At 37.8% G+C, this 26,021-nt stretch overlaps 1 protein-coding gene across 1 annotated transcript; it reads left to right on the forward strand.

Annotated features, from left to right (window-relative positions):
• The first annotated feature begins 225 nt into the window (after positions 1-225).
• Positions 226-24,665, forward strand: LOC5567288 (chloride channel protein 2). Its single transcript, XM_021837637.1, has 10 exons — positions 226-553; positions 6,562-6,857; positions 20,916-21,011; positions 21,083-21,254; positions 21,317-21,944; positions 22,006-22,107; positions 22,172-22,406; positions 22,469-23,740; positions 23,806-23,902; positions 23,965-24,665. Exons 2-9 carry the CDS (start codon positions 6,714-6,716, stop codon positions 23,866-23,868), a joined length of 2,712 nt encoding a protein of 903 aa, XP_021693329.1. The 5' UTR covers positions 226-553; positions 6,562-6,713; the 3' UTR covers positions 23,869-23,902; positions 23,965-24,665.
• Positions 24,666-26,021: the final 1,356 nt, after the last annotated feature.

Here is a 26,021-nt window from a genome sequence, read left to right on the forward strand (position 1 = left end):
CAAACTAATGAATCTTTTCAATTCTTCTCTCGGCAGGATATTCACTTCGGAACCATACAGCTTTGTTCATTTCATTTGAAGCTGCATACCGACCTGACGTGCAAGATATCAAAGTATCGGCACACTTGATTGAAAATTATCACGCAGCGTATTATCGTGGGATAAGGGCTCGCTAATATCCGCTAATTTTCGGGTGTTTTTGTTCCAAGACAGTAATATGGATTTGAGCAGTCACATTACGGACATTGGATCGCGTGGATCAAGCCAGATCGGTTCCCCGATAGGAACTCGGTAACGCGTGGTAGGTGAAAAAGATCTAGAGGTGATTTGTGATAAACACAGTGATTTGAGTCCTTTGGTGGGAAGAATCAATAGAAGACAAAGGATAACTCGTCGAATTGGAGTGAAATTGTTCTAGAACAATCAGTATTTTTTTTAAACTTTAAAATGATCCTGATAATTGTGTGAAAAATCGGCCTTGGAAAATAGACTACTTTGTAAGCAACTTCGTGTGTGCGTTTAAGTCGGTGTGACGGAAAAATTTAAACAATTGGTAAGTTATACATAAGCAATGTTAATAGAAATAATTCATATTTAAGAATTATATAGCGTTGCAAACTTTGATTGTAATACGCAATTTAACAAACATATCATAATCCCAGAGATAGAAAAAAAAACTGTCAGAAAAATCAATCTGAGCTATCAATAGAGCATTTCAAAATGTTTTCCACGCGTATTTTTTTCTATTGACACAATTTCAATTACCAAAAGAAAACAAGGAAGCTTGTTGCATGCGATTTTTACTTCTAGTCCTTCTCAAAAACGAATGGACACTTCACAAGACATTTGTCTAAATCTTGTAACTATTAAAAAAAACTAACCAAGGATACTATGAAGATATAAAAGGTAATAAAGAGGACATATAGCTTGTAGTGGTAAATGCTCAGCTTTTCAGTTTCAGCATCCTGAGAATGGTTGATTCCAATCTCACCAATTAAGCGTATATTTAGGTTAGATCTTTTCTGAATTCTCCAGAGTTTATAGAGTATCTTCTTGCTTACCACACGATATACAAATACGAAAAGTGTCGATTGATAAAGGGAAACGTTGAGTTAATAACTGTGGAGGTGCATTTGAAACATTAAGTTAGGAAGCAGGCTCTGTTTCAATTGAAATGTAACACCAAAAAGAAGAAGGTAATTCAAACTATTTGCAAAGTTCTATGTCCATCTTGAATCGTCGTTTTTTTTCAAATGTTGCAGTGCAATGAATGTAAGTGCTCGGTACATGTATGGTGTTAAATAAGATCTCTTTGATCATTCGTCACTTAACCTACACTCCATCAAAAGTTGTTCAACGAGCATAGGAACCGCCCCTGGTCCGAAATCGACAAGTTTCATCAATTCAGTTCATAAAGGCGGCATTCACAAATTACGTAAAGCTCTAGGGGGAGGGGGGAGTAGGCTCAAGCGTTACGACTCATACAAAAATTTAAAATTTTTCATGCAAAAAGCGTTACGAAGGGGGGGGGGGGAGTTGGTCAAAAATTTCCAATTTTAGCGTTACATAATAAATGGATGCTGCCAAAGTAACTTGACACACCTACAAACTTCCTACCATTACACAAGCATTTTCGGGGGTGGAGCCAATATTCAAATGTGTGTTGCATATTTGACTACGTCTGATTGTTAGTAAATTTCATTGTTTCAGTTGAGAGCGTTAAGACAACCCAGTAAAAGTATGTAAAATAAACAAGAAAATACAGTTCACCCAGATATTTAACTTCTTCTTTTTGGCATTACGTCCTCACTGGAACAGAGCTTGCTTCTCAGCTTAGTGTTCAATGAGCACTACCACAGTTATTACCTGAGAGCTTTCTTTGCCAAAGTTTCCATTTTCTCATTCGTATATCGTGTGGCAGGTACGATCCTGGACCGACCGGGAATCGAACCCAGACACCTTCAGCATGGCATTGTTTTGTAGCCGCGGACTCTAACCACTCGGCTTAGGAAGGCCCATTAGGTATTTAACAATGGCATCAATTAAAAGGTTTCCAGGGTTTTATATGGTATTCAACCAGAATTTTTATGGTTTCCTGTATTTGCATAGGAATACTCTGCCAGAGATTTATCCAGGGATTACTGAAGACATTCGCCTAGATATTTTCTTCTGGTTAGATATTTCAGGTGGTTCTGAGTATATCCCTCCAGAGCTTATCAACAGCTTTTACTGAAATTTATCATGAATTGTTTATAGGGATTATTTCAGAGATTATTCCAGAAATTTCTACTGAGATTCCACCAGGAAAACTTTGATGCTTTAAGTAGGCAGCATCCACCATTTTTGTTAAAATTTTCATTAGCAGTGTTTCGTTCAAAATTTAAAAAGGAAATGTGTTGACTGTATTGTATTCTTCAACCTTAATATAATTCACATATTCTCATAGAATAAAGTTTTGTTTTTAACAAAAAACTTTTTTTAAGTAAGTCGAGTCGAGTTGAGGTCGAAATACGCGTATCTGTCAAAGGATACAAACTCTAGTGGAATTAAATGGAGTAGTACTAAATTCGGTTTTTTTAAGTGATTTGAGCAATTTCTGATTTATATTGTACCTAGTTGAACAGAATAAAAGCACGGCATACAAAATAACAAGCAGGCTCTTTACTAGTGTAAACATGAAATTTGATTGTAAATATGTGACGTCATTCCTATCGTAGCAAATCCAATCTAGACCACTAGATCATTTTTTCCACAAATTTGTTCAAGGTCATTCCTACGTCCTAAAGTAACTGTCAGTTTTCGGAATATATCACCTTCTTAATATTGTACACCATAGAATAAAAAATATTTTTTAGTAGACACTGAGACTGGAGCAGACGTCTCTACTATGACGATGATTACGTTGATGGATTCTTGATCGATAAGGTGCAGGCATTGCAGAATTCGCTCTCTTTTGATTTTGAAGCACGATCAAAGCAAGCGAAGAAAAACATCCCATCTGTTGCGGTCTATGATCGACAATGTATCGCAAATTGTAACAAGTTTGATAAATAGAAGCAATGAACAAGAGCCCCAAAGAGAGAGCGATGATGAAATCAATTTTTCTCGCTTGTTTTCCGTTGGGGGTAGGTGTTTTGCTTTACACACTCAATCTGTTCGGTAGAAATAACTGGGTTTTGGAACTACCGAAAAAGTCAGTTAACTAAAAAAAATGTCAGAAATCGAGAAACAGAGATTTTTTACTGAAATTTTGCAGTGAGCTTTCTTTTTATATCATATATCGATAAAAAATAAAACATGGCGAAATTTGCTTTTCAATTACGCGTGGCGATAGTTTTCATTTTACTGACTTTTTCGGTAGTTCCAAAACCCAGTAAAATTTTACCGACCCCAGTAATTTAATCTAAGTGTGTACTGGCACGATAAACAATCCCCAAACTCCCGATAGCAGTAGTGCCCTCAGGTTTGGAGCTTGTTTAGAGGGGTTTTATCATGCACTGCTATCCCCCCGATTTGATCAAAGTTGTAGCAGTATACGATAAACAGTCTCTCAAAAAGTGCTACATGTTATGATAGTTACAATGAGCGATACGTGAGAGATTCTCTCAATTTTCTTAGGATTCAATCCCTGATAAGGTGACACGGGAGACCGTGTTTTACTGTTTTTTTACTGTTTCTGTTCGGGATGAACCACTGCGACCAGTTTTCTTTGATCTTTTGTGGTATACCCGTGTCCTTTGTTTAGTGCATTTCGTTCTACTCCATTAATATTGAGAAAAAATGAAGAAGTCGTTTTTTTACAAATATCATTCTTTACCATTTTGCATAGAGCCTCTTTAGAGAAAGATACCGCTATTTATACCTTTTGGAGAAAACAGTTTGTCACCATTAAACTCTCAAAAGCGCGCCCCTTAATCAGGTTCAGCCACTAAGCTGGTTGAATGATACTGATTTTGACCATGCATCGGTACTCTAGCGTATCAAATTATTGCTTCTACTTATGAAGTTCAAAGTCGTTTTTTGAAACTGTGAACAGGTTTCATCCCATGAAACATTTAGATTCCTTGAAACAAAAAGCTTATTTTAGAAGTTAAGAGGTCTGCTACTCCACTGATTCGGAATCGTTTCCCTCCTAGATAGCGAAAGATAAACTCTTGAACTTGGAAAGAAATTGTCTCATAAGTTTGAGGTTGGTTTCAACTCATGCTGATTGAGCCATTTTTTCACTTCGACCTCCTCATTATCTAGGACAAATAGGTGGGTCTTAGTGCCTTGTTACTCTCTTATACTCTTCCGACCCTAACTTATAAGTATTCACAAGAACAGTTACAACAAGAGTACAATATGGTAGTTCTTACCCCGTAACGCACCTCGTTACGAGACCGTGTTATTTTCCCTATCTCTTGTCTCACTCTAATAATTATCATCAAAACTTTGCAGAAGCAAATCTCGAGTTAAAGTGAACCGATGAAGCTGAAAATTTAATGGGTGGTTCACTACATATATAGAATATAGTGATAATTGTTTCGCATCGATATATGGAGTAGTACTTGAGATTTGCTACTTCAAATGGATAAGATGATTATAATGCCGTCCCGTGCGGCCTTAAGATTAAGATAAAATGAAGCTCACGAAAAGAATGATGAAAAAAAGTATTTTCGAGAGCACATATTTATATACCCGATCATGTTAAATGCTTTGTGCCAGGGGTGTTTTGCTGTTTTAGTTTTTTTTCTCTTTTGAAAATAAGGCTGATATAAATATTAATTTTTTTATGTCACCCCCCCCCCCCCTTTTCAATTTTTGATGTAAAACACAAGTAAAATTATGATCCAGAGGACGTTTGGAAAAAGTTTAACAATTATCGTTAAAAATAAAAATGCGAAAAAATAACTTTTTTTCATTTTTATTTTTTTGTTATTTATTTATTTTTATCCCACCCTCGAACCTTCTAAGTGGTGTCGGACATAAAAGAAATTTAATATTTGTATCAGTGTAACTTGCTCTAAACATAATTGGACATGATCATAAATCTTCGAGCTGTTTAGTAGAATACCTATAAGTAGATGAAAAATCTGAATTTAGTACTATACCATTTAATTCCACTAGAGTTTGTATCCTATGACAGATACGCGTATTTCGACCTCAACTGTAAGGCCGTCTTCAGTGACGTGTATTAGACTCGAGTACAGCAAAAAAGCAGTGTTGCTCTGAAAGTAATTGAATGATCATCTCAGCATGATATAGACTTTGTTATCAATAATAACAAATTATCCTTACGTCCCATCAAAATGTGGTCTTCGGCAAAGTTGTAGCTGGGAAGAATTCACATGAGATTAGGGTGTTCACTTTTCCATAGATTATTATGACGAGCAGTTAGAGGACTGATCACAAAAGGTTTGCCTTTTTCATAGTAATTTCCATATAAACTTCAAATAACGTGTGCACAACCAAATTTCTTCCGAATCACTTCAAATTTTGGGAGGATCATTTTCATCATAATTGACATTGTTTAAGCATAGGGGAGCAACCGAAATTAGAAATAATGCTTCTAGGCACAATTGTTCCTATAGTGGCACAAGCGATATTAAATACAGAAATATAAGATTCCGTAGTTTTCATTCTTTTTTATACAAAACCAAGATAAGTTTTCAGAGGACGTAAAAGTAATGCTGCTGGCAATATTTTTTTCATTTTAGCTATGCGGCTGTGGATACACTGACCCTATCTACTATTGATTAGGTATCATAAATTTGGTTTGACATTCAAGATAGTCAGACCATGGAAAAATAGATTTTCATGTTTAAATAACCGTTGAAGGTTTTCTCGCCAAACTATTGCCAAAACCATAAAAAACACAGTTGGAATAAACTGTTCCACACATTCCAGTTGTGTTTTCTGAACAATCGACATTGAGGAAAGAACTTCATTTCCGGAGAAAAAAATGTTCTTTTTGTAAATAGGTTGCCATTTTAAGGAAAATTGTCTACCTTCAGGAGTTAAATGTGATTTATTCCTAAAAATCAATTCTAAAGTTTACCGATTTTTCCGCAAATCGTAAGATTTTTGACCCTTGAAGAAGATTCAGTGTCCCCAAATTTAGTGGGTAGCATATCTTTTTACTTTTTGGAACATATCACAGTGATTGTTCAACTTTATCCCGAAATGGAAAACTTCATATTATTCCTCATAAAAAATGTTTTTATCATGAGTATAACATTTTGTAAAGCAATCGTTTACATCATTCGATGAACATTCAAAAAGTACATGTTTAAAAAATGTTTAGATGACAATACATGCGTTATAACAGATCTCATCGATCGGAATCGCTCATAAGTAATTAACTTTTAAAAACAGTATCCCAACTTCTAATATACGTGCATAAGGGGTAGAAGTGTAGATTCTTATAATATTGTAGCCTTAAATTAGTTGAAAGATATTATCAAGAGTATTGAATTGTATCTAAGAGAGTGCTACCCCAATCCAGTATTATCGCTTTTCCTATTTTATACAGTCGTATGAATTCAAATTACTCAAATCGCTTTTTATTTTTTTCCATAGGACAATTGCAAAAGAATCCCGATACATATCAAATTGAATTTCTGCAGCTGGCCAACTCTGCAAAAGAGCATTATTAGAGAAGATTGTCGCGGTTGGGAAACCGTAGTGCCACACTGTCACCTTGGTGAAGCAAGTTCACAAAACAATCAGTCATGTCGAAAGGAAAATCGTCGGAAGAGAAGAACTTGCTTCCGGTTCCTGTACCCAACATTGTTATCACCAAGCAAACACCCCCCAGCTCAGATGCTACCGATATTGACGACATAGAGGAAGGAATGGGTTACACGCCCACACTGGTAAGAAACCGTCCATATTTGCCCAAAAAATTCATCTCTTTAGAGAGATGCATACCCGTTTCATCCCAGAAAGAACCAACTCAATCCTGTTTTTGGCTAATAAGCTGACGACAGCCGACGGCAGTCTCGTGACGAGTGACCGATAAATATTTGCAATCGTGAGACTCCAGGTCGGCACATACTCGTGCCATGCATGCGCGGTCATACATGATATTCACGACGCTAATCAATGCTAATGGATCGCAGTAATTAGCACAAGATCTTAATGATGACTAAACCTACGATGTTTTCGTTACTGGAGCACTTGGGGTGGTTTGATTAGCCGTACAGCAAATTCATGTTCGTGAAATTTGCAATATGACATTATATTGATTCGATGACTCTTGTCAGACCAATGCTAATTGATATTCAGTCATGTTATCTACAGTGCACTGATAAAACTTTTGACTTTGTAGGTTTTTCAAAGTATGTACATATGGAACACATATGAAACAAACAGCGATGGTAATCTTTATGTTAAAATTTCTTTTGCAAACTAAACTTAATATTGACAATACTCTTGAAACTATAATTAATTCCATTGTTGAAGCAAGGGGCATTGCAATACTCTAATGTGAAGTGAAATTTGAATCCGTGATTATATACGTTTATCTTAAACTCTTGATCCGTTCTATAAATGAAAGCAACATGCAATTTCAACGCATTCGCGATGTTGCTATGAAAATTATATGGCTGGAATAACATGTTTTTACCAATCAAGAAACAACAATTTTGATAATAAAATTTCTCAAATGTACGCTGCCACTAAGCCGTTTTGGAAATCATCAAAAAATGAAAAAAAAAACTTCAGAAGCGAATTCCGGCATTGAAAGAGGAAAACAAATTATAATTAACTGCAAAAAAAACTCAAAAACTTGCTATGCAGTTTGAAAGCGCGCACAATTTTGATTTAGGACTCACTAGTTCAATTGAAAATCAAGTTACTCAGAAATTCGAAAGCATTCTCAATCAAGAGAACGTTTTTTGAAATTCCTGGGGGACTGATTTGGAAGAAGTGAGAACTATTATTTTAACCTTCCAGTCGTCGCGTGGTTGACCACCGTCAGAACTACCACGCTGCTGCTGAGATCTAAAAGCGAGTTTTTTTCACCAGTGTTGTACAAAATACAACAGCGTGACGTCTAAAGTGTTATAATGGCGATGAAGGAATTTTCTACATACTCATCAAGAAACTTGCAGAAAGTAGTTTAGCATTCTTGGTTGATATGTTTAAAAAATGTTTTGAGTTGGAATATTTTCCAGACAAATGGAAAAATGCCAAAGTTGTGTCAATTTTACAACCGCACATGGACATTTGACGACTCATCAACTTTTACGTGTAACAAATTTGATTCGTTCCAACAAATCTGAAGGCTATTCTTGCTCTTCTAAACATAGAAAAAGTATTCGACCATGTTAGGCATGAAGTCTTGAATGTAAAAAACTGCCTCTCACACCGTGGACCTGGGATCGAATCCCATCCCCGAGATAGTCACTAAAAATTTCAGTGACGACTTCCTTCGGAAGGGAAGTAAAGCCATTGGACCCGAGATGAACTAGCCCAGGGCTAAAAATCTCGTTAATACAGATAAAAAAAAAACTTTTATTTTCCAACATACATTGTTGAAACAATAATCCAAAGTAGACTGGCCCAGCTCAGTATGGGAGAAAAATAAAGTTGTATGATTCCACGGGGCACCCCCCAGGATTATTTCTTGGGGTTAGAGGAAGCCTTTCTGAAAAATTCAGCTCATTTGGTCGTTCCATGAGCTGGCGCAGTTGAATTGAAGTTAATATGGGATTTTCAGCTCAAACATATGAGCAACAGCACATCATCTACTGTTTGGTTCAGGAAAATTGATGATCGCGTTCAATTGGACCCAGAATGTCAAAAACACTACTTCATGTAATAGCGAAGAATATTGTAGAAGATTGTACCATGATCAAAATTAATAAAGTTGGTGTTTTAACCATCTAAAGTATATCATGCAATACTGCTTGTATTTCTTCAACATAGCTTGGAGGTAGCCACTAAGCGCATCATAGCCACCTATGACGCTGGGCGAGCTGAGGCACATGTCGCATGCATATAAGTGACTGTACGGGAGTGCTGATCTAAGCCTAACTTTCAACAACTGAAAGAGTAATGAAAATGAGATTAAATCCAGATACAACCTTCTGCAACTATGTTCATTAGGGTATCAACTAGTGTATTTGTTATTCTGGGCTTATTTGAACGCGAACAATTAGTATACGGAACGAAACAGTGACATAGGATCAATTTTCAATATATTTGAGACGAATATCCCATACAAACTTCAAATCGAATGCGCCAGCTGGTGGAGCAATCATTTGAGTTGAAATTTTGAGAGAGCGTTTCTCTTACCTTAAGGCTCATATCTAGGGGGTGCCCCGTTGAGTTTTACAACTTTTTTGTTTAAGGGCCAGTCTAATCCAAAGTTATCTGCCCATTTGGACACTTCAGGATAATTAACAGAACTTCAAGTTTGACAGACTTTCTGTGTGAGATGGTGTTCCTCAAGGCAGCATTTTGTGACCAATATTATACAATATTTTCACATCTGACTTACCTGAGCTACCTCAGGGGGGTTTATTCACAAATTTCATAACGCCAAAAATGGCCATTTTCAACACCAACCCACCCCCTCATAACGCATTTTGTAAAAATATATTATATTACCTGTAACATCTTGAAGACACCCACCCACCCACTTCTGTGTTATGAAATATGTGATTAGGCCCAGGGATGTCAAAAATCTTTGTTTGTGTATGACACAGGCCTTTGCGCTCAAAAGGACGAAACCTACGTATCATCTGTAGTAGATTACAAAAAACAATTGGATGTCGAGCTGAGATGCAGGCTCTGTCCTCGTGAGGACGTAATACTAAGAAGAAGAAGAAGAACATAAACCAAAAGCTCTTTATTTGAAACCTTCAAGTAGACATGTTGTCACGATGGGAGAACCCCTCTCATCGTGACAACATGTCTATTTAAATTGCTCAGTACAAAAAAAAACAGAGCAAAACTAACCTTATGAAAATGTAAAAGCACATGATAAGGTTAGACTAAACACCGACCATCTATAAACTAGAACACTTGAAATTTCTCTGATGCCAACGAAACATTCAGCATTGATAAAATTACACACTGATTCATGTGTGTCCACAAGAGCTTGATATTGTGCGAATTCGTACTGTTATTATTCATATTTAGAACGTGAAGGCCATTATCATAAACCAACATAATATTTATATTAAGGTCTAGGTGGGATCAAAAATTAAATAATTATGTGTGATTCCTCAGCGATATCAAACTTTAAAACAACTCCAATGGAAATGTATGGACTTTTCATGGTTCTTAATCCGGACGCTTGAGTTTTTTGATTTACCAACAAAACAATATCAAAATATAATCTGACAGATGGCAAAGAATAAAAATTAGCATAGCTTAGCTTAGACTGACTACACATATCAATGATTCTACCCCATTACCCCGAATGCCATTAACCCGAACACCATTACCCCGAATTCCAAAACCCCGAATGATCCATCACCCCGAATGACATTACCCCGAATTCCAATATCATGGGGAAATGTCATCAATATCATCATGTGAAGATAATTGTAAATTCGGGGAAAAATCATTCGGGGTGATGGAATTCGGGGTAATGGTACATTGGGGGTAATGGAATTCGGGGTGGTGGCATTCTGGGAAATGGCATTCGGGGTAATGGGGTAGAATCCATATCAATGGTTGCTATTCCGCGATTGACCGAAGCCAGTGAAGATGCACAAAGAATCAACTAGAAGTTTGGCTGGGATTGACCATGATCTTCTTCAGTGTGCATAATTCAGTGCCTTCATTTATACAGGGTCAATAACGGTGCCGGCCACGTCCTTGCAGTCAGGTGGGATTGGTAAAAGGAATGTTAGTGTGTTACCTTTGCTATTTGAAGACCGTGTTTACTTCTGCATCTAAAAAAAATACTGGAAGGGATGTTTGTTAATGGGGAGGATTATTGGGTCACAGGATCCACTTTGATAAGCGATTAGACTCTGATAATGCTTATAAATATATTATATAAATATACTTATAAATATAATAATTCAATTCAATTGATATGAAAAATTTCCAAGTAGAAGAAAATATTGTCGACACTTGAAGTGACGACCCAACTAACATTTAGTGCCAATGTAAACATTCTATAGACCCTCTTTATACGGCCTTATGCTGAGTTAAGGCGCTGTACATACGAACGAAAGCTTCTATGCGATCCTTTTACCAACAGCTGTGTTGGCAGCTCTTATTCATACCGATCATTGCTCTATCTCGACAGTTATACGACAAGTAGCTGTGTAACATCTTCGGAAGGCGCTTTCTCAACCATTTCGCAACTGTTGAATAATTATTATACAGCTTCGCTGTATTATCGATTACATATTATTTTCAAGCTGTTTCACAGCTTCCGGAATTCATATCATAAGTATCTGAATTTAATGTTCCCAACGTTACCTGCCACCGCTTGGAATCGAACTCACGATCTCTGCATCCACAAGTCTCGACGCTGTCCTTGTTGCCACCACAGTCTATATCGAAAGGCAAAGAAAACACACCGTTTTGTTCTACATCGAAAACGGTTCACACAGTATTTTATAATGATCGTAAAAGATGCCATAGCCGCGCTTACACCACTTCATCAGGCTGTAAAATGGTGCGAAACGTCAAACGCAATGTTTACATCCAACAAGCTGAGTAGATGCGCCACAAGTTGTTGTTTTACAGCATACTGCTGTATGCTCGCTGTATAACTAACGACAAAGCGCTTCTTAAATATACATTGAGCAGCATAACAAATCATACTGTATAGAAGCATTGATGATGGCGAGTTTTATTCCACATCATTAGGTTGCTATCTTTTACGGTGTTGAGTTACAGCTTAGTGAAAGCAGCAAAAGCGATAACTGACCAAATTTATTCAGCTAAGATTTGTAGCTGCAAAACGTTTGCGTTACAGCTGTATTAACGCTAATCGTTCTATTTTTGACAGCTTTCATTTTTTGCTACATTCGCTGCTTCAATTCAACTGTTATACAGCACAAAGCAAATAGTCTTGGCTTATCCAACTAACATTCACTCATTTAACAAACACCATTATGGCAGTTTTATCCAGCATCATGTTTTGTAACATTTTAAAAATTTCCATGGCCAACCTTTGTTAAAGCATTGTGCACACAAATTTGGAGAAACTTTAAAGCATGTCGTTGGATACCAACTTTATTTTTCAGCTTTAAAATGTTTTACAAGCATTAAGTTGAGCTTTTATACGGCTGGTCTAAAAATAATTAAAGACTAATAAAAACAAAAAAATATTTTTCTAGGCACTTTATAAATGCAGTGTGCACTATTATTATGATAGTATAACAATCTTATTTAAAAATCGCCTGTATACTGGATTCGAACTCGAGACCTTCCATTCGTCAGCGGTATGCCTTGCCATCTGCGCCATCCTAGAATTGATGATTATATCGTCCAGTGCAAAATATAAACTTCTCATAGTTGAATATTGACCATGTTCGAGCTTCTATTCGACAACGTCTAATCAACACATGGTACGCTAATCTACAACTGAACAAGCATATTATTCAGCTGCTGTTTAGTGCTGATCCAAGCTGAGTTCAGTCGTCTATTTTTAGCGCACAGTGAGAAAATTTATGTCGATGTTGGTCAAAATAATGTTTATTTACACAAAGTAAAAACAGTCCGAAATGATTAATCTAATTTCATAATAAGTTTTAGTTTGTTCAAAACTGATTAATTAACTTAAATAATTTTATAAATTATAGTTTGATTATTTTTTTATTTGTATTTTTCATAAACCTATTACACATGCATTGAAGTAAAAGTTCTCTGTATGAATATATTCGAATCATTTGAAGGGTTAGTCCTCAGAAACCACCTGAATAGAAAAATATTCGAATATCTTGATGCGATTTTTATTTTCGGAAATGGCAAAGTTAATCATTTTTCTTAGAGCGCAGTATTTATTCAGTTGTGAAGAAATGTCATTCCAAATGTAGCTGACTATAGAAATTTATTTAATCAATTCTGTCAAAGAAATTTCAATTTTTCTAGTACGGAAAAACATCCCGAGCAGGCGAAAAAAGCTTAGCAATAGAAAATATAATATGGATAGCTAAAAGTGATATTAACTTGATAGATATATGATACAAAATATCTGGAAACGATATCTAAAATAAACTACTAGAATAAAATTGGCATGTCATATTTAGATTCTGCAAGATTTTACCAATAGCTGCGAGCTATTCATGAGATCTGCGTACATCAAATTTTTCATAGGTTTAAAAGTTCCAGGAACAACATTTTGATATTGTCTTCAGATATTTTATCTCTTATGTCAATCAAGTTATTATCACGCTTTGTTTGTCAGTACTTTGCTCCTACTCGGAATACTTAGCTTAAATGTTTATTTTTGTTTTTCACAATAATTCTGCATTTCTGGAGACTGACCATGTTTATTTTCTGAACAGCTATTTTAAAAGTTTCAAGAAAGCATAATTTATGAGCTTTGAAATGCATTCGGAACTCAACACGAATTTCGGATATTTTGTCCATTTTATGAAATTTAGCTATAGTGTAATCGCTTTTACAAGGCTTATTTATTGCTGAACTATGTGTTTGTTAATCGTCACTTTGGCCTCTATTGGATCAACTGTTCTTATAATATACTGATGCTGAATTAGGATTTCATAAGATACTTTTTCAGCTCTTATTCATGCTTATGTTAAACATGTGGGAATAGCTGAAGTGCGACGCAAGTAAAACGTTAGTTCGTCTTCTGAATATCCTTTTATAATATAAATTTGTTTAGTGGAATATTGGCTTTTTAATTGGGGGAAACATGTCTTGTTCAGCTCATTTGTAGAACAATCTTGACTAGTCCAATGAGAATCTTTGGAAACGTTTAATAAGTGGCGATTCAACTTTTGTTCATTCTAATGCATGACGTTGAACATTGATCTAAGTTTGTGTTAAAAAAGCACCTTCTCAGCTCTTTATAGAGTAAATTTTTTATTCAGCTGCCATTACCATTATTGAACAATAATTAAACATGCATGCTTGTTTGTGGCTCTGAATTGTTAGTTGGGTATAGCGCTAAAATTGTTGGTTGGGGAACCATTCACAGTTTGCTGAACAAATAGCTTAACGCAACATTCCTACAGCTGTCAGGACGAAAGCATGTGTTATCATATTTTACTCCTAAGAAAAGGAAAAAAAAAACTCGATTGGCATTTACGGGAAGGCCGAGGGGCCATAGTCCCCGGGCCACCACATTTCACGGACCCGCACAAATCTTCACTAACATATTTATAGTTGAATTTTCACAAATAATTACTTAATACATTACTTCTTACTTACTTAATTACTTACTTATTTGGCTTTACATCAATTATCTTGATAAAGCCTCGCCAACAATAATTCGCCAATTCACTCGGTTCATGGTCGCTTCTCTCCATCTTCGACTGTGACCCACGTTCTCCAGGTCCTGGTGCACCTGGTCAATCCACCTAGCTCGCTGCGCCCCACGCCTTCTTGTTCCGACCGGATTCGTAGCGAACACCATCTTTACAGGGTTGTTGTCCGGCATTCTTGCAACATGCCCTGCCCAGCGTATCCTTCCATCTTTAGCTACCTTCACGATACTGGGTACGCCGTAGAGTTGAGCGAGCTCGTGGTTCATCCTTCGCCGCCACACGCCGTTCTCCTGCACGCCGCCGAAGATCGTCCTTAGCACTCGGCGTTCGAAAACCCCAAGAGCTTGCAAGTCCTCCTCGAGCATAGTCCACGCCTCATGCCCGTAGAGGACTATACCGGTCTTATGAGCGTTTTGTACATCGTACATTTGGTGCGGGGGTGAATCTTTCTTGACCGCAGTTTCTTCTGGAGCCCATAGTAGGCACGACTTCCGCTTATGATACTCCTTCGTATTTCCCGACTAACATTGTTGTCAGCCGTCAACAAAGATCCGAGGTAGACGAACTCGTCCACCACCTCGAAGGTATCTCCGTCTATCGTAACACTGCTTCCTAGGCGGGTCCTGTCGCGCTCAGTTCCGCCAACCAGCATGTACTTTGTTTTCGACGCATTCACCATTAGCCCGACTCTTGTTGCTTCGCGTTTTAAGCGGGTGAACAAATCTGCCACCGTTTCAAATTTTCTCCCAATAATATCCATGTCGTCCGCGAAGCAAACAAATTGTCCGGATCTCGTGAAAATCGTGCCTCGACTGTTAAGTCCGGCTCTCCGCATAACACCTTCAAGCGCAATATTGAACAGCAGACACGAAAGTCCATCGCCCTGTCGTAGTCCCCGCCGAGGCTCGAACGAACTGGAGTGTTCGCCCTAGATCTTCACGCAGTTTTGCACACCGTTCATCGTTGCTCTGATCAATCTTGTGAGCTTCCCGGGAAAGCTGTTCTCGTCCATGATTTTCCATAGCTCTACGCGGTCGATACTATCGTATGCCGCCTTGAAATCGATGAACAAATTGTGTGTAGGGACCTGGTACTCACGGCATTACTGGAGGATTTGCCGCACGGAAAAGATCTGGTCCATTGTCGAGCGGCCGTCGATGAAACCTGCTTGATAACTTCCCACGAACTCTTTTTCTATAGGTGATAGACGACGGAAGATAATCTGGGATAGCACTTTGTAGGCGGCGTTTAGGATGGTGATTGCACGATAATTTTCACACTCCAGTTTGTCGCCCTTTTTGTAGATAGGGCATATAACGCCTTGCTTCCACTCCTCCGGTAGTTGTTCCGTTTCCCAGATTCTGACTATCAGCCGATGCAGACAAGCGGCCAACCTGTCCGGGCCCATCTTGATGAGTTCGGCTCCGATACCATCCTTGCCAGCGGCCTTGTTGTTCTTGAGCTGTTGAATGGCATCCTTAACTTCCCCCATCGTGGGAGCTGGTTGGTTTCCGCTGTCCGCTGTGCTGACGTAACCATCGCCTTCGTTGTCCTGACCTTCTGTGCCTGTGTTCTCTGTGCCATTCAGGTGTTCATCGTAGTGCTGCTTCCACCTTTCGATCACCTCGCGTCCGTCCGTCAAGATGCTCCCATCCTTATCCCGGCACATCTCAGCTCGCGGCACGAAGCCTTTGCGGGATGTGTTGAGCTTCTAATAGAACTTCCGCGTTTCTTGAGAACGGTACAGCAACTCCATCTCTTGGCATTCCACCTCTTCGAGGCGGCGCTTTTTGTCCCGGAATAGGCGGGTTTGCTGTTTCCGCTTCAGTCTGTATCGTTCCACGTTTTGCCGCGTACCATGCTGCAGCATTGCAGCCCGCGCTGCATTCTTCTCTAAAACCTCCTGGCACTCCTCGTCGAACCAATCGTTTCTTGAGCTCCGTTCCACATATCCGACAATGCTTTCGGCAGCATCGTTAATGGCTGCTTTGACTGTCCTCCAGCAGTCCTCAAGAGGGGCCCTATCGAGCTCGCCCTCATCCGGCAACGCTGCCTCAAGATGCTGCGCGTACGCATTGGCGACATCCGGTTGTTTCAGCCGCTCGATACATTACTTCATACTTTTTGAAATTGCGTCATATGATTTGAAGTATTCATTTTTTGTTTATATATATATATATGGAACAATAGACGGCCTTCCTTAGCCGAGTGGTTAGAGTCCGCGGCTAGAAAGCAAAGTCATGTTGAAGGTGTCTGGGTTCGATTCTCAGTCGGTTCAGGATCTTTCCGTAATGGAAATTTGCTTGACTTCCCTGAGCATCTCTCTATCGTCGTAACTGCCAAACGATATACGAATGCGAAAATAATTAAATAATAATTAAAACAAAATATTAGAACATTCAGAATAGGATTTTGTTGACTTCATGAGAAACAAGAAGATAAAGGAAGATTCAACAACGATTTGGATAAACAAGAAGAATGCCATACATTTGCTTAAATTCCTAACGATTTTTCACGAGGCTATCTAATTGTAACGAAAGCTTTCTCAACAAAGTTTAACACTAGGTTCGAAAGCAATTTACTTATATTTGCAGATTAAGTAAAAGGATAGGATTATTCAAATATCCTATCAATTGGCATAGAAAGCTCTCAGTTAATAACTGTGGAAGTGCTCATAAGAACACTAAGCTGAGAAGCAGGCTTTGTCCCAGTTGGGACGTAACGCCAGAAAGAAGAAGATATTTAGAAAATAATTCAATTGATCACACTGAAGGGCTGGTAGTGTTTGAGTGCCTCGAACTTTTGAGACTTCTAGCTTGAATAAAAAACAAACCAAACGGAATCCAAGAATAAACCGAAAATGAATCAAACAGGAAACATAAAAAAAGTAAACTAATGGGATTCTGAAGATAAAAATTTGATACTTCATCATAGAGTCAGACCAGACATTTCCTCGTGAAATTCATAGTTTTTTTATGATTTCCTCTAGGAATTTAGTGTGTTTATTTTTTTTTTTGTATTTTCCGAAAGATTCAGAGATTATTCCGAAGATTTCTGCATGAGTTCATTAAGTGATTATTTGCAGTGGAGCTCCTCCATGAATTTTGATACGGAATTCCACCCAGATTTTGATGCGGATATCTCAAGAATATAATTTGGATTTTTTCAAAGATAACTACGGATATAACCTAATTTCTTCAAAGATTCTTTTGAAAATTTCTCAAGGTAGCCCTAAGTTCTCCAGGATTTTCCGGTGATTTTTCTTTCGATTTTCTTAGTAAATCCTCCAAGATTTACTTTTAAACACTGATAATCACTGAAGAAATTACTGGAGGTGGTATCGTTAGAGTGCTCAAGCATTTTCTGGAGAAAATCCTGTAAGCATCTGTGGTAACTTTGGCCTTCCATTTTGCAGAACCGAAAACTGCGACACCGAATTTAACACATCCGGTCGCTCTAAACTTAGTTTTCCGAATCCTCAGGAAATCTATCTGTAATATTTGCCAAGGGCCATTGGGCAAATCTCGGCTACACAGTGGAACGGGTGGATTCTTCTTGGAAAGTCGAAGACACGTTTCGCATTTTCGAACGAAATTTTCCACGTCAGAAGACATTCTCGGCCACCAGAAATATTCCCTAACGATGCGCTTCATATTGGTCGCAGTTTTCGGTTCTGCAAAATGGAAGGCCAAAGTTACCACAGCATCCTCTGAAAAATCGCTGAAAGAATTTCTGAGCGAATAGGTAAAGGAAAAAAATTGTAGAGCAATCTCTGTTTTACTCCCTGAAAGTATTCCAGATGAAATTTCCAGACAAATCACTAGAAGATTTCTTGAAGTTTTTCATCAAGACACGTGAGACAAAATCCTTAATGACGCTGCTGAATAAATTTGAATTTTTCTCTGGAGCCAGCAGTATTTTGCATCAGGATCCGCAACAATCGCAATAAGGAAAAAAGGCTTTAGAGACCATTTCGATTAAAATAGAGACCTTAAAGACATTCTATTGCAAATAGAGACTTTTTGGAGACTTGCATTAAAATAGAGCCTAGAAAAAGACCTGCCACCAGCCCTACACCAATTTCTTCAACTCGAAATTGTTAGGTAAATCTGTTTGTTCAACAACATCAATATTTAAACATAGAATTTTGTTGTTGACGAAGAAGCCCACAAAACATTTAATGTAACATATAAAATCTACAAAGATTTGCAGAATATTAAGGAAAACATTATTTAAGTTAATTCAAATTGGTTTACCTTTCACAAGGGATAACATTTTTTGAACGTTATAGTAGTTTGACTTCTGATAATGAAAACCTTACAAAGAACATTAATGACATCTAGTCTATTCTAAAGTATCAAAATTTTCTTCTGGGAAAAGGGCTCCCACAAGACAATGGCCCCCGGTCCCCTACATTTGTAAATTCGGCCCTGGGCTGGACCATCACAAAACACTCTTATGCCGACACTCACAGTGGCAAATTAATCAATGTTTATTAAATAAAGAGAACCTTTTGCTAGTCTACACTATTTTCTTCTTTTTTCTGCGACAAGCACTGTTTCTCAGCTTAGTAAGCACTTATCACAGTTATTGACTAAAAGCTTTTCTTGTCAATTGACCAATTTTGTGTTTGTGATCTAAGCCTAGGAAAGTCAACCCATCACCATCAATATGATCTTGCTGAACAGCTGTGCGTGCACCGCTATTTGGGCGCCTTGGCTGTGACCATATTTCAATTATGTTCGTTTCTGATGAACAAAGGTTGTGCCATAGAATCACGTTCCTCCAGTGATTATTCACGTCATAGCGGACGAGTTCCATCCAGAATGAGTCGATAATATTAAATTTCGTGCTCGATAGTCTTCGATTTGGACTAAATTTTGCGCATGTTTTTGGTTTGGTAGGATAATTGTTTTCCATACAATAATTGATCATTTTGATTCGAGAATAACTTTTGAAAATGGCCTATAAATTTTTGCATGCAACTTCTTTGAGAAATTCTAACTCCGAAACTGTTGATTTTAGATAAAAATGTTCTATGAAGAACTTGTAGTGAACCATTTGGACTATGAGAAAAAAATATGCACTGAAAAAATATTTTATTTATTTCCATGAAAAAATCAAAAATGAAACTTAAATTTTAAATTACACAAAAACTCCATTTTCAATATTTTTAAATTTTCGCCAAAGAATCTTGAAAAGAAAAATATGTTTTTCGGTTCAACACAATTTTTTCATAGAACATTTTTCTCTAAAATTGCATGTAAAAATTTATAGGCCATTTTCAAAAGTTATTCTCGAGTCAAAATTATCGATTTTTCTAAGGAAAACACTTATTGTATCACACCAAAAACATGTGCAAAATTCACTGCAAATCGAAGATGGTCAAGTTCTGTGACTGATTAATTTGACATGGAATTCGTCAGCTGCAAGCATTTTCTCAGATATTTGCCCCCTTCTTTCTGGAATAGGCTGTTCTTTCAAATTGTCATTGGAAAAGCTAGTCACTTATATTTTCACATGGAACAGATAATTATTTTGAAAGCAGATATCTTAACAGCTTTCTTAGAAATTAAGGCACTAGTAAGAATCAACAATTTGTCAAAACTGTAAAAGCAGTTTTTTTTTCTGATTGATCTTCAGCCGTATATTATTATTGACAAAATAAATAAACGAACGCTTTAACTTTTCTAGAAATGTTGTCTGTTCGAGATAAAACTGCTTAAAACAGTCAGATCTCTTATGGAACTTCTTACCACTTCTCTACCACAATAACACACAGCTAATTTTTGTGGATATATTTTTGAAATTCAGCTGAATCATCCCATAAATCAACGAATGTTTCAACCGTAGCGACGATCAGTGGCCACCATGTTTGAACTATGCCACAACGGAATGATTTTCTATTAGGTTGGTTTTTAAGCGGGTCCCGTAGAACAACACTTGTAGCGATAAAAAGAGGGTGATCATCCATTGCTATCGTCTTAAAAACAAAATCTTTTGGAAGATTCTGTAGCATCCTGGGTAGCAAGGCCCAAATGTAGACTCCATCGTAGCTTTGCGCATATTGTAGCTATCCTTTTCATAATAAATTCACCCTTCTTTTTGAAATAACCTGTTCTTCAGAGCATTACATTGAATCTGTGTGAATCTCACAAAAATTGAATGACAAAGCCAAACAAAACTTAGTATATAAGATTTTTTGCTGAAAACCTAGCTCTTTTTTTATATTCTTATATTCAAAAATATATTGTTTAATCTAAAGTTGTTTAATGCTCATAAGGAACCGTAAAATTATCCTCCCTACCTTCTAATCAGAATTAATCTAAAAATGTTATGCATTACAGGTGATGGCGTTCGGGGTAGTGTCATAGAATCTATGAATGATCTGTTCTGAAACATATCTGCTCAATTTTGTTTTTCTTTCAATACATTACATTACATTTTAAAGTTTTAAAGTAAATTGGTTTCATATGATTGTGCTATATACCTTTTTATCCGCAGATGTATGGTCGCTACACCAAAGACTTAGGACAATACGCACGAAGATTGAGTGTCATTGAGCAAAAACGAAGAGAAAACGACAAAGCAAGATATCAGGTAATGGTCATATAACTATCATAGTCCACCATGTTCTGGATACATTAAATTCAAACCAATTCCATCGCCAGGAGCTGCTCGCCTCAGAAGAAAAGCATGGTAGAATTTTTAAAGCCTACTCATGGCTCTGGCGGAAAACGTTCGCACGGCTTGGCGAAGACTGGGTGATTCTGGCTTTGCTTGGCTTCATAATGGCGCTACTGTCTCACGTGCTCGACATAGGAATATCAGCGTGCGTGAATTGTGAGTATCCTTCGGCAAACTGTCTTCCATTCTCTTTTTCATGAAAATATTTAAATTTCTAGCTCGATTATGGTTATACCAAGAGTTCGAGGGTCAACCGTGGATGCAATACTTTGCGTGGGTGTCCATTTCGGTTTGTCTGGTCCTGTTCTCGGCGGGATTCGTCCATGTGGTTTCACCGCAGGCTATTGGGTCTGGCATTCCTGAGATGAAAACCATCATCCGAGGTGTTGCCCTGAAAGATTACCTCACCTTTAAAACACTGGTTGCCAAAGTGATTGGCCTCGTAGCGTCCCTGGGTTCCGGAATGCCTATTGGCAAGGAAGGTCCCTTTGTCCATATATCGAGTATAGTATCGCAATTGTTGAGCAAAATTGCATCGTTTAAGTCAATCTACGAGAACGAATCCCACAACTCGGACATGCTAGTAGCGGCCTGTGGAGTTGGCGTGGCGGCATGCTTTGCTGCACCGGTTGGCGGAGTCCTGTACAGTATAGAGGTTACTACTTCGTATTTTGCCGTTCGGAATTATTGGAGAGGATTCTTTGGTTCCATCTGCGGTGCCGCATTGTTTCAGTTGTTGGCTTTATGGTTTCACAAGGTACATACAGTTTCTGCACTATTTCCAACATACTTTGCTCCTGAATTTCCATACGGACCACAAGAGCTGCTCGTGTTTGCATTGATGGGGTAAGCTACCAATAGTAATTAGGTCCATCCTAGATTCTAACTTTGATCTCATCTACTATAGGGTCGTTGCTGGTCTTGGCGGAGCTATGTTTGTGTGGTTACACAGGAAATATGTACTATTCGTTCGGAACAACAAACGTTTGAACAAGTTTTTGCAACTGAAGTGAGTTTTTCGATACTCTTCAAATTGATTTTAGACATTAATGAGATTCCATTATAACCTACAGCCGCTTCTTGTACCCGTGTATCGTGTCATTCATAGTAGCCTCGCTACTATTCCCAGACGGGTTTGGACAGTTCATCGCCGGTGGGCTAGACACTCATCATCAAGTTCATCAACTTTTTTCGAACTTTACCTGGAGCCAAGCCGAGCATACCGTTGAACAGGAAGCAATCGTATCCAACTGGCGCACGGCTTACTCTAGTGTGATAGGAAATCTAGCCCTTTATCTGTTGTTCCAGGTGAGTTATTTCTGAATATTTCTAGTAACTGATACATAATGAAGAATTCATTTCCATTGTAGTACTCCTTCTCCATCATTTGCACAACGTTACCTGTACCGTCCGGAATGTTCATTCCGATGTTCAAAATTGGTTCCGGCTACGGACGTCTCGTTGGTGAAGCAATGGCCGTATTATTTCCACTCGGTATGTCCTATGCTGGTCAGCGTATGCCCATCATCCCGGGAGGATATGCCGTCGTGGGAGCAGCGGCTTTTGCCGGAGCCGTATCACACTCGGTTTCAGTTGGTGTAATGGTGCTTGAAATCACTGGTCAGATTACGCACTTTGTTCCAGTGATGGTTGCCTCGTTGATTTCCAATTGGGTGGCGGCACTGTTCCAACCGTCTCTGTACGAAAGCTACATAGAGATCAAGAAGCTACCCTATCTGCCGGATTTACAGCCCAGCGCTTCTAGTATGTATGAAATCTACGTTGAGGATTTCATGGTTCGCGATGTGAAATACATTTGGAAAGGGATCAGTTATCAGAAACTTAAAAATGTCTTGAAGCAAAATAAAACATTGAGATGTCTACCTATCGTAGAAAGTCCTGAAAATCCCATTCTACTAGGCAGTGTTCAAAGATTTGAATTGATTCAAATGCTTGATAATCACATCGGTCGTAAGAAACGTTTAGAAGTGGCTGCTAAGTGGATTGAAGAGGAACGGAAAAGAGCAGAACAAGAACAACTTAAACGTGAAGCAGAGGAAAAAGAGAGAAGTCGACGTCCATCGAGATTCGAAGTCAGTCCGGCACCAGATATTCTTGAGCTTCATGATCGTGCCAACAATGAGATGTTGCCACCTCAAGCTAAAAAAGAAAAATCCTCTTACTTTGATCCTCATTCTAAGAAATCAATCCTCAAGAGGACCAACTCGTTTCCTTGCAAGGAAGTTCATAGACAAGTCGAAGGTTCATACGCGACCATCTCCGGAGGAGCCGCCAATCGTATTAGGTCTGCGATTGATATCATCTTCCGCAAATCTGGTACTTTACAGGATGGTAATGCAGACCCAGAAATTGGTTCTAACAGCACGCTAGGGTTTTCTAAGAAAGTTCAATTACCAAAAGCACGTATCATCGATATGTCTATCGAAGAGCAGAAAATTTGGGAACAGAATGAAATGGCTAAATCAATCGATATAGATAATCTACCCATCGATCCTGCACCCTTCCAGCTAGTGGAACGTACCACTATTCTAAAAGTACACTCACTTTTCGCGATGGCAAGCATAAATCTCGCATATGTCACAAACATTGGAAAACTGGTTGGCGTAGTTGCGCTCAAGGAGGTACAAGTTATATTATAGGGTTTATGGATAGGTGTAACGACTGATTTTATAATTTTAATTTTCAGTTACGACTTGCTGTCCAAGGCGTCAATAATGGCACACTTACAGCCGAATCAGTGAAACATTAACAGGATGAAGAGGCGAAAAAGATTCTTGATGTTGGTATGTGATGGTTGTTTAAAAGATTTACGATTTTCTATATCAATCCATTGCTTCCGTTTCAGATGTGAAACTCGACGATTCCTCTTCAAAGGAACCTCTACTACCGAAGATAGACCAAAACGTCAGCAGTGATAGAAAGCTGAATGATACTATTCCTTTTTTGGATGTTACGCTAAGCTACGCTGATAACTGTTCCGATTGTGACCAATTGGACCATCTCCGGGTTGAAAACGATGCCACGAGTAATATATCAATTCGTAGCATTGACAACATTAGCTGTTGCAATAATAATAATAACAGTAACAATTTACAGTCACCGTTATAACATCTTAAATGATAAGGTTTATTTAATTTGGTGTAGATTTAGCATATTATGGTTTTATTTAGAATATGTGTATAACTGTAGGTTTTAGATGAGAAGCTATGAAATAAGAGTTAGTTACTTTTATCCGATGATTTCTGAACTAGATCTTAGAAGACCATGGGTAAGATAAGACCAATTCATCTTTCAAAGCCGGTTTATGGCCAAAAATTGTTTATACAGCCACAACAAAACTAACAATTTTTATAATAACAATAACTTTTAACTGATCTAAATTCGATCAAGAACTGCAAAACATCTAGAGTTAATAACTAGTGCATCAAGTTGCATTAGGAAAAATATAGAAGAAAAGTGTGTGAATATTGTAAATACTTAGAATAGTCATTTGAATATGTTTTAATATTTCCAAAGGTCGACAAATATAAGTGCAATAAACTCTCATTAAAACTTTATTATTAAAAATGAAAGCCTTATGTACTACGAATTTTGATTGAAAGTTGCGCTTATGCAAACCAAAGCGTCTCTTCTCCATTTCAGATATTACTGATCATCGTTCAAGTACATATCAGCAATCAATCTTAGTGAAATTGTAAACGATACACGGTGTCTCTGGTAGAACAACATTAATATGAAAAAATCAGTATCGCTAAAACACCCATCAAATGAAAGCTTAGGCTTTTCCCTTTCATTTGAGACCTGTTTGGAAATGTTCTATCGGGGGGTCCTGAACATTTTTTTTTTCAAAACAGTACAATGCTGTTTTTTTCAGTACTGATTTCTAAATTATGGTTCACATAGTCATTTTTTTCATGCTTATCTAGGTAGCCATGAGAAAATTTATTACGAATAGTTAACCAATTAATAAAAAGGATTTACCATTATACCATTCTATTTAAACCAATTTCAAACACGACATATCGATAAAGTAAATACGGTTAATACGGCCTACAAATGCGCACTATTGTACATTACTACAGCTCAAAGATGCTGTCGATCACATGCTTCGGAGTTCTCCGGAACCTTAACATGATTCCATGCAACTTGAAGATCGAAATGTACGGTTTCACTGGCTTGTTTCCCGTATTTCCTCAAACCACTTACTTTTACAAAACTCCGGGTTATGATAGCGCCAATGTGGAACTTCCAGCTATTGCCCGAGTAACACATATGTTATAATGGTGTATTATCAACTTATATATGACTAGTTTTGGTCATATAACAGTTGATAATACACAATTATAACATGTGTGTTGCTAGGGTGGGTGAACAATCCACGTTTTTGAAAAGTTCTCAACCTTTTCTGCAAAATCATCATCCAGACTCCTTTGAAAAAAAAATTTTATGTACCTGATCAAATTGATCAAGCGCCTGAAATACATTTTTTCATTGAAAATTGATAATTTACAGAACAGTACGATAAATTCCAATTGCTAGCAAACTTGGATCCCATTTTACTTCCAAAACATGCCGATATTTCAAAAGCTTCTGACAGTTTCAGCTGGTGAATCCACTTTTGCTGTGGCTTAGGCAACTGATGATCCTCACCTGTAATAAAATAATCAAACAATAAAACTGCTGATGCTTACCCATTCCTCGACATTATTTGGATCAATGTATTATACTTTTTTGTCAATTGGATTGACAACACCTAGTAAAATATGCAAGGAAGGTGGCAGGCAATTTGTTCGTCGGGTGATCTATCGGGCAGTGGATAGTAAATACTATTGCAGAACTGCTCCTCCAGTTTATGATCCGAGTCGAGACTTTTCCATTTCGCGGACGCGTATGTAACCAAGT

The sequence above is a fragment of the Aedes aegypti genome, chromosome 1 (assembly GCF_002204515.2).
Source record: "Aedes aegypti strain LVP_AGWG chromosome 1, AaegL5.0 Primary Assembly, whole genome shotgun sequence".
NCBI lineage: Eukaryota > Metazoa > Arthropoda > Insecta > Diptera > Culicidae > Aedes > Aedes aegypti.